The sequence below is a fragment of the Trachurus trachurus genome (genome assembly GCF_905171665.1).
Source record: "Trachurus trachurus genome assembly, chromosome: 22".
Classification (NCBI taxonomy): Eukaryota; Metazoa; Chordata; class Actinopteri; order Carangiformes; family Carangidae; genus Trachurus; species Trachurus trachurus.
Window position 1 is genome coordinate 8,449,462 of NC_139907.1, and position 10,643 is coordinate 8,460,104.

At 42.2% G+C, this 10,643-nt stretch overlaps 1 protein-coding gene across 1 annotated transcript in view; it reads left to right on the forward strand.

Moving 5' to 3' along the window:
• Window positions 1–5,466, forward strand: part of grin3ba (glutamate receptor, ionotropic, N-methyl-D-aspartate 3Ba) — a gene marked incomplete at both ends in the record, with an annotated part of 67,144 nt that extends 61,678 nt beyond the window's left edge. The window contains 4 exons of the mRNA XM_083998042.1: window positions 863–1,014; window positions 2,192–2,356; window positions 3,770–3,837; window positions 4,491–5,466. Of these exons, the coding sequence (XP_083854168.1) occupies window positions 863–1,014; window positions 2,192–2,356; window positions 3,770–3,837; window positions 4,491–5,466 (1,361 nt within the window). The remainder of the gene's footprint in view (window positions 1–862; window positions 1,015–2,191; window positions 2,357–3,769; window positions 3,838–4,490) is intronic.
• Window positions 5,467–10,643: the final 5,177 nt, after the last annotated feature.

Genomic DNA, 10,643 nt, shown 5'->3' on the forward strand with positions numbered 1-10,643 from the left:
AAAAAAGTAATAAAAAAAATGTCTTCTTTGCAGAGGGCTTCATAACATTTAAGAAAGCGTGACGTTGACATTTCTAAGTCTAAAATCTTGAGTTACTCCTCACAGGAGAACAAAAAGGTCCAGGGGGGGCTGCAGAGTTGGACCAACTTCCTTCCACATAGTGTTTTATTAAATATGTGATTTACAACACAATAATAAATCAGCGTGGGCTGAGCGTAGCCACAAGACCGCACACCAAAAGGAAATGTAGCTCTCTGTGAGGAGCACAGTCGGGTAAAAATATGAGCAGATTTGCACCCCAGCCGCTGAATGGAGAGTGGAGTCAGACTTGATCCGGCGCCAGCTCCTCAGCTTGGGTCCATTACTATTTGATATTCACCTAAAAATGGCCTGATGTGACAGGTGACATTAAGGTCATTGAGTCTGATGCCGGCATTGCATATATCTGCTACTTTACAGTGTGATAAATGGAGGAATAGGCTGTTCAATAGCATAATTTGATTCACTACAGTAGCCTATGAGTTCTATACCACAAGGGGTGCCTCCATCTGCTTTAGTGCTTTGGTGCATTGTTTCTCTATGCAAATACAATACCAGGATACCCGGGATGGTGTATTTGCGCTGCACTGTACTTGGCAGCAAAATGTGGTTGATCCTGATTCCAACTGAAGCCTGTAAACCCATTAATCTGAGTTTTTCTTCCAGTGGGCATCTGCCCTTTGGCTAACTGTGAAAATGGCTGACTGCGGTTTCCTATACGCTAAAAAAACACCAAGTTACACACCAGTCTTTTTTCTCAGGCACAGTTCTATTACCTGTAGCAATTGTATTTACATCAGTGTGTGTGTCCCTTGTCTTTCAGGCTACGGTATAGGCCTGCCACAGGGCTCTCCTCTGACCCGTAACGTGTCAGAGTTCGTGAGTCGCTACAAGTCTGACGGCTTCATGGACATGCTTCATGACAAATGGTACAAGGTTGTGCCCTGTGGAAAGCGAGTCTTTGCAGTCACCGAGGTAAGTCGCCGGTCAGACAGTCACAGTGTGTGTTCATGCGTTGTGTGTAAAAAAAAACAAAAAACGAAGCCTTCTGCTGTTGTGCTCCCGCAAATGAGATTCCCTTTGGGACACGGTTGGGATTGCCTGCCAGCTAAGCACACTCACACACACACACACAAAGACAAAGATGTACAATTACATGAAGTCAAACCTATTTACCAACCTCAACCAGAGTTACAGGCACGTACTGTCTGGGTGCTCTCATTTCTCACACTATCTCCTGTGCTCTCATTCTTTTTAAAGGAGTGGGAATCTCCAGACGGAGCACACTGTATCTATATCTCTTGTTTGTTCTCCATTCAAATCCCTTTGGCCATCCCTTTTAAAATCGCACTTCAAAGTTGAATCATATTATAGCAACAGACGCAATTACTCAGTCACAGGTTCCACCAATGAAAAGAAAACCTTAAGTTCACCCTGCATGAGGAAGTTATTACTATTCATCTCATCTGCAGCCTAGAGAGAGGGGCTACTCTTAACAATGTGGGCGTTAGTGTGATCTTGCCCTCTGGATTGGGAGCAAAAGGAGGTCAGTGTTGTCGCTGATGAATGTGTCGAGTCAGCATGGGGCTAATTGCCATCAGAGGCAGTGCATAAATGAGCCGGTTGGTGGAAATATGATTAGAGAGCACTGGAAAAGCTCAACACTGCCTCTTCAACTTCCTCCCGGCCCATGAAAAGCCTCAGAAGAGATAGACAATGTGTCGGAGAGGACGTGGGCGAAACCGAATGGGGGAGAAACTGCTCTTCAATTAACCAGCGTCTCGTTTTATCATCTTCCTGCTAACTGCTGTTTCTCTCTGTTACACTCAGCGTTCCTTCACCCGCTCGGCTCTTTGTGACTGTTCCCCTCCTCTGCCTCGCTTCTTTTACATCCCTTTCTTCCCAAACATGTCTTTTACGCCGTTGCCCTGTCTCTTCTTTATTTTTATTCTCGTGGGTTTAACGCACCCAAACTAGACACACAACATCAGAATATCAATTGCATGAACACAAAAAGTGCCCTAAATGGTAATTATGTAAATATAAATCATCAATCTCTGTATTTTCCTCTCTGTCAGCTTAAGTCTTTACTAATCTGTGTCACTCCCCCAATCTCTCTCTTTTCTCTCCGGCACCGCCTCCTCCTCCCCAGACTCTACAGATGGGGATCCAGCATTTTTCGGGCCTGTTCGTGCTGCTGTGCATGGGGGTGGGCGGAGCCTTGCTGACTCTGGCAGGTGAACACACCTTCTATCACCTGGTGATCCCTCGCCTGCGGCGCACGCACACACTGCAGTATTGGCTGCACACCAGCCAGGTGAGTGAACACATACGTACACTATCAGATGTGTGCAAATGAGTCCATGCAACACAAGCATACACAAACACACACACACACACACACACACACAGAAAAAAGGTGCAGAATTCATTATAGAAATCCTCACATTATTCACAGATGTATGTGTGGACACCCACAGGCATGAGCACAGCTCCACACATCATCAGTGCTGCTGGTGAGCTGTCTCACCCCCTGGAGTTTACTCTTTTCTTACAGATGACCTGCGCCCTCTGTTGGTGGAAACCCATAATTACAGTCAAGGAGAAGACTAATGTTTTCCTTAAAACTAAATCACGGCATGTTTTAAAGGATAGATTTAATTTAACTTTGAGCGAAATGCTAATGCAATAATTAATGCTAATGAGTTACTTTGTTAATTACCAACTCTTTTTTTTTAACTGTGTTGCATGAATTAAGACTGAAATTAATTATTTATAAAGTTAGTAAAAGGTTCCCATTGGCAGGGCTTTGTTAATTGGTTCGTGACCACACATTATTATGCATTTGGTTTTTCTATTATTTTTATTGTGCAGACCATTAAATGTTCCTCTGCATTAGAGATATAGACCGAATTATACAAGTAAAAATGAAAAAATAAGACCTACAGAAGCTTATTTTGAAATTAAATTGTCAGAGAATTAGTGTGTTTATGTCAACAGCCACCAAAAGGAGGCACAAACTGAGAATTTAAAGGTCATATTGTGTTTTCCATGAATCTCAAGCCATTACCAAATGAGGTGCCAGTGGCAATATTTTTGAGTGAATAATGGAACAAGCAGTGTGAATATCAAGACTGCTCACATTTGTTTGCTGCATCTCTCTAAAAAGGGCAAACACTCGCGGGCAGCCTGCAGCATTCATCACAACACCAGCTCAGCTATCTGAGAGGATGACATCTGAGTTAGTCCCTCAAGCTAATCCCTATCTAGAGAGAAAGTCTCTCTTTTCCCTCAAACATCTTCAGACGTACTGGAGCCTGCACACCAGGAGAAATTAAAAGCTTATTCATTCCTAATAACCTGGTTTTTTGGATGTTTTTTCCCCCAACTCCAGTCTAACCTAATCACTTGGATACCTAAATCAAAAAGGGCTTAAGAAACTGACACCTTAACCTCCTCAAAATTTCAAGCAGAATGGTGCCTTTCATTGAATTACAATCATTTGATTAAATTATTCAAAGGAGCACCACAGCAGGATTTGTGAGAAATAGCTGTCACAGATGTTCTGTGCAACTGGGTAGAATAATCACTCAGAGATTCATATTCATCATCATCATCTCCGCTGATGTATTATTTCAGAGCTGATGAAGTGATAGCAAATTTCACATCACTAAATTGGTCATCCTCTTATGTCTTATTTTTTCTTTTCTCTCTTTGTCTGTGCTTGTAGAAAATTCACCGAGCTCTCCACACCACATACGAGGACGTCGGGAAGGAGCTGACCGGCCTCGACCAAAAGTAATGAAGTTGATTGATAAGTGACTTTAATGGTCATATGCCATTTGAAATGCAGCCATCTTGTTTAAATGTAATAATTATTAATAAGCTACACTATGTTTGGTAAGATGATATGCTCCACAGTAATGCTGACAGTTAGCCTGTTACCTATAAAGCACCACTTGCCAATCAAATATTAATAAAAGGTAACAGCACATTAATCTGAAATATTGTCATCCCTACTGTAGCTGCTAACTAATGAAAACAGACATGTAACATTATGTAGCCATCAAGTTGCTTCCACATCAAAGAGAAAAGCCAGGTCTGAGTGAAGCAGGAGCTTTTTAGCAACTCATAGGGCTTGATTTCTCAGAAAAGCTAGACCAGTATTTTCTGGTGCATTCTATCTTCTTTCAAGAAACTACCTGCATTTTATTGAAGGTCTTCATGCAATATCTGAACAAGTTTCAACACATTTAATAGTGAGCTTTAGATGTGATGGTAGGTTGATTTGACAGTGAAGTTTGTACAGTGTAGTATTGATTTTCTCATTTGCTTTTATCTCAGTTGCATATATATTGTTTTGTGTATTATTTATAGTTCAGTGTATGACCTTATTCTGCTACATTTCACTAAATATACACCTTTGCTGTGCTCTTCCTCTCTTTCACCAGCCCCTCCTCTTGTATCTCAGAGAACTGCACCCTACACCGGAAGCAGCATCAGCCTCCTCCCCCGTCTCCTCCCACCTCCCTCCCTGCCTCCACTACAGCAGGAGACACAGGCAGCTCCTCGCCATCCCACGAGCCCAAGGAGAAACGTGTGCACTTTGACCTTGAGACTCTCCACAGCTACCGCCTACGTACGCACACCGCCTCAGTGCGAGGCAGGCCCGGGATGGTCGGCCGCCCCGGGCTCGGTCTAGGAGGATTTGGCCTGGGGAGTCTGGGGGGTTTTAGCTCCCCGACACAGATTAGCCTTCATGCCAACGGGGGCCCCGTCTCAGCGCTTCCTTCGACAGGCTTGGTGCTCTCCCCCCTGGGGAGCAGAGCCGCTCAGACCAGCCTGTGGGAGGGAGAGCTCCAGGAGCTGCAGGGGAAGATTGAGATATTTCGCACCCAGCTGAGAGAGGCTCTGGCCAGGAGGGCGGAGATCCAGAGCAGCCTGGAGCGAGAGAGGAGCGGAGTCGTGCGCAGAGATACCAGTCTGGAGAGGGAACGGGACAGACAGAGGATACAAACTATTAACACAGACAGAAGTAGCTCCACGCAGTCCAAACTCCCAGAGAGAGACAGGACCAGCCAACTGCAAACCCTGAACAATCAACAGACAGGGAGGGCCAACCAGTCAGCGGGGCCCGGGACTCTGGAGCATGGCAGGAGCAGCCAGTTAAACACAGTTAACAGTCTGGACAGAGGCAGAGCCAACCAATTACGCTCTGTTAATACTTTGACGGGAGAAAGGACTGTCCAGTCACGCACTTCAACCAGTTTGGAGCGAAGTCGAGTCAACCAACCGGGAGCTGGAAACGTAACTGTCCAATCACGGAATACATCCAGCCTGGACAGGCAGAAGGCAAACCTATCACGCACTCTGAACACTTTGGACAGGACAAAAGCCAACCAATCCAGTGTAAGCAGTGGGACTTGACTCTTTCTGAATCCCCTGATGTACGAGGCGACAGAGGGACAAGTTGTACTTGCATAGCCGCGGGAAGATGGCTTTGATTGGATGGGTTAAGGTCGGAGGGATGCTTGCTGAAAAATGACACTATGTTAACTGACACCATTACTTACTGTAACCTAATCATTTTCAGAGTTATTTCCATGCTCACTTTAAATCAAAACTAAACACATTTAACTGCAAATGTAAGAGCTGAAATCACCAACAAGACGTTTCATTTCGCTAAGCGAAAACCAAAAGTGATTTCAGTAATAACACACTATATTTTCAGACTAATTGGAATGGCAATTTTCACTCACAATCAGAAGGCCCATCAGCTGAATAGAAATATGGCCTGTCCCTCTGGCTGAAGGGCCACAAGCACACAGACACCCTCAACAAGAGCACAGGAGAATTAAAGTTAGTCCAATGTGAAATGAAAACAGCAAAAACCCAACTATTGGAAAATGATACAACATCCATGTTAACTAAGTGCCAGCAGCAGGATATCAAGATGCAAAAAAACAACAACATGATATTTTAAGTAATAATGTCCCAAAAATGTGAATGATAAAAGAAAACTGAGCAGTGACACAGCCCTACTATTTAATGATCCCTTGATATTTAAAAAGTCTTTCCGTCTTTTAATTCCTTTTATCCTTGTGCATTGTTCCGGTTATTGTTACAAGCCAAAAACAAAACAAAAAAGCATTTCCCACATTCTTATCACCGAGTCCCACCCTGCTCTCGTCCTGAAAATGTGACAGAATTGAGAGAGGTGTCTTGCAAACTGAGCCATTCCCAAATAGACGCTTTGAGATGGTAATTTTCCTCTGTGATTCGCTGGGTTCCACATGAAAAAGGACGCCGAGGCAGGGCTTGACAGGGCCTATTTTGAAAATTAATGCTTGCGGAAAAACGTTTGGTTATACCCAAATACACATCACGAGGGGGTATTACTCAGCCTGCGTGAAAACTGTTTTATGGTGTCCTGTCCTCTGTGGCTCCGAGAGAAACTTAAGGTCTGAGAAAATAAACCCTGATGGAGGCAGGAGGGTTTGGAGGCTGTAACTTTTCTAACAGAGAGTCTGAAGCTGTGAAGGTCAGGGTGTCTTATAAAATAAAAATGCTACTGGGAAATGTAGGATCCGTCGTTTTTGGACTTTAACCCCCACTGGAGACTTAAAGTCAAGATGTCTTTGCAGCTGCTGCGTCAGTTTTGACCATTTTTTAAAAACTATTTTCCTGCCCAACTTTGTGTCGGTGCTGCGCTATAAATCACTGCAGAAAGGTGTTTTATGGGGAAATATGGCCGACACATCCCATTACTTGTAACGTTAATTTTTAATGTGTCCTTCATTTGCTGCAGCAGCATGGGTGATTGTTGTGTACTCTGTGTGTCGGTGGTTAAACCCGTATCCATTTTCCAAAGTGCTGTAGTGGCTGTGGGTGGCTTCGTTGCAAGGAGGATGGTGCTTCATATTCACTTCAGACTGTTAATAATTATAATAATAATAATAATTTGATGGTCCTACATTGTTTTTATATGAACTGCAGAACTAAATTACAATCTCAGAGACATTTCAATTACAAGGAACCTTTAATTATCTGATGAACACAAATCACAAACAGCTCATAACAATTGTATATCTGCTTGGATTGCGGCTCTGGCCTGTAAACAAGTGCCATCAATTTGGAATGAGCTTGTTCACATTCATGACTGAAGTACCTCATCACGAGCCTGGCATCAATATGCGCTCAGCGGCTGTATTGTGCATGAATTCACACAATAAGGGAGATTACAGTTTACTAGCTCCTTGCAGATCTAAGTGAGCTCCGTCACGTTGCTTTTCCTATGATTATCAATCATTAAATATATGGACACTTTTTCATATATATCTATATATATATATTTTTGTTTTCTGCTAAAATGTCAAGTTTCATGCTCCATGTCAATGATTTGGAATGAAGAAGGCGGGTTTCTTCAGAGGATTTTATCGGGACTCTCAGTTTTTCAATCAACCACCAGAGGGAGCTGCGTCCCTGCTTCCCGCGGCTATGGACACTGGAGATATTGTGGATGGAGGTTTTGTTCTAGCAAAGATGAGAGAGAAATATATATAAGCAATTGACCTATGATGATGCAGTGACCGGCGGACGCTGCATTTTGCTTTGGGGGACCTGGGGAAATAAGGCCTTTATGAAATCACCCGAGCACTGAACACTGCAATGATGGTATTGAGAGACTCAATCTTGAGAGTCTCTTACACACTTGTTTCAACAGATGTTGGGGATTTCACTGACCCACAGGTCCGACGTACAGATGCTGATATCACTGAAACAAAACTTGAGGTTTTATGAAGGTACTGATGTACATTTAAACGTTTCAAACTTTGCTGTGGTGTGACGTGATTGTGTTCACATGCCATGGTGTCTGAGGAGAAAAATTATTTTAGGTCTATATTGAGAAAGAGCTTGTGGTACTGGATATTTAAAGAAATACTTTTAAATTTACCCCTTATAAAAAATTGTATCAGCATATTCTTGAATTTTATCATAAATGATCATTCTCATGTTTTGAAATAAACATTTATATACTTACGTACTTGCATCATCTCATTCTCTGCTATTTTGAATGTAGACTTGTTTTTTTTATAAAGTACACGAGGAAGCTTTGACCTTATAAGAGAGAAAACAGGCTGAGTCATTCTGATCAATTTCAGATTCATCAAACCCATTAATCTGCTGATTTAATTGCTTATCTATGTTATGAAATCAATAGTGCAGCGAGCACTTCAGACAGTTTTTATGGGGCAACATCCAACACTGGTGTAAAATTACAAAACGGCATTAAAATGGGAGCCAAGACTGTCTTTGTAGAAGTTGTTCCCTTCATTTCAGATCCTCAGTTCATCAAGTGCAAAAACAGAGCATAAGTGAGTTTGCACTAGGTGAGCTTTGAAGTAACAGGTTTAAGGCGGCGGGTCCATGCAACAGATATGAAACAGAACAATTTGATAACAAAATTAAATTAGAAAATGGCAAAAACTAACCACATTAAAAACATGCATATTTGGTAAGAAATAAAACGCAATATATAAACATGCATTAGTTCATAGATCAATACATTGATGACCGAAAAATAGAAATTCTGGTCCTTGTTTATAGCCTTTTAAGGAAATGATTGAATCCTGCACTTTGGGAGTGATTTAAATGTTTCCATCTTTATTTCCATTTTATTCTATATCTTGTTTTGTGGTGGTGTCCACATTTATGTGGAATTATGGATTTTAGCGTCTATTTTATTTCCATTTGGTCTTCCAGCCCACACCTATTGCTTATTGACAATTACTATTTGGCTAGAATGTAAAGACAGCTGTGCTTCTATTCATGATGATAAGAGGGGGTTGAAACTTCAGTTTGTTTTTTTTACAAGGAGCTTTATCATGGGTTTTGGGGGCTTTTGTGTCGTTCATGTGTCATGTCGTGTGCAGGAGACACATGATTTGTGATGGCACTCAGATACCTGGCTGTGTGATCAACAAAGCAACAAAGCAAATCACCAACAGTCCTACTATTGCGTCTCTTATTTCCAATCTTTCATCATCATCATCAACCTCAACACTACCACACCACTTGAAACTCAGGCACAGAAACAAACGAATTAGTTGCTAAGGCGTCTCTGGCATTTTTTATGCAAAAGAAGTTTAGATTAACATGTTTCTTGCAAAATGGGAGAAGACTGGTGCTGGAGTGAGAATCATGGTGCAAAAGGAGTTGCATCAGTTTTATAAAAAGTTGATAACTCATCATGGATGAGTAAATTTACACCCACTGTAACACCCACGATGGCCAAGTGTTACCATGGAGCACTTAGGCGATTGATCTCTGTGGGAATTGTGGATGATAATGATGTTTATCTCAACATAGAAACGATATAATCCGAATCCTCTGCAAGCCTTCAATCAATTTACCTTCACATTCAAACTTGTTATGCGACAAACACAAACCCAGTCAAAATTAAGCGAGGGATTGCAGCAGGAAAAAAAGGGAGGCGAGAATTCTCAAGTGGCAGAGTCTAAATGACTTGTCTAAGTTGAGCCGATGTTCCCAAAGCCACTTAAGTGGGAGGTTTGAGCACTATACTCCACCAGAGGGTATAATGGTGTTGTTTAACTTGTTGTGTAATGACAGCTTGCAGGCACACGGAGGCACTTGAACCTGAACCTGAGGCAGATGAATGTAAGAGCTGGGTGTTGATTCCTGCAGAAAATTACTTTTTATTTTACTAAGAGCATATAGAAGATAAGCAACTCATGCATTATGAGAGAGAGTGTGTCTCCCTTTCACATAAATATATAAACAAGTCAGTCACACTTCACTTATCCCATGGAGTGATAGCCGTGATAACATGACAGTATAAATCATTTGCTACACATCTTAATATCTATTGATTTGAAGTATTGTATTTCATATTATAGGACCATGTTTTCTTAACCACACAGAAACATTAATACTCTTAAAATACCATTTACTATCGAACACTGAAAGCCGACTGCTTATACGAAACCTGACGCTTACTGAGGGGAGAATTGAAATTGATACCACAAAGTGTAACTCTTCAGCACAGATGAGAGCTAACAGCATGTGGGCTGTTTGACGGAGATGAAGAGGGAGAGATGGGAGTAGCATGCTGATGATTTAGCGCCGGTGCATCGACCAGACTACTATAAAGTGAAGATAATCCCACGGTGATAAAGCCAATCAATCGTGCCTTCTCTGCTGTCACACATGGCTGGATTCTCCTTGTTGTAATAAAATAAACAATAGCCCTCTTTGTCAGGTGTCTTGCGGAGCGCCGTGGGTTCTCTGAATGGCCCCTGCGTAAAAAAATCAATGGCAGAATTGTGTGGGCTTTCATAGATGGACGGGTGAATGCTTCAACATATGATGACGAACCTGGATGCTCTCAATGTGTAACATATGTGCTAAACTTACATTGCGTCAACCTGGAGGCCTGCATACGAGCATCTAATATGTGTCCATGCATGAACGCCTACGCCTCTATTAGCCATGCAAACATGCACATGTGCTGTGTGTGTGTGTGGGTGGGTGTCAGTATGTGGGTGTGCAGGCTCGTACATGTGTATATCTGAATGGAGATG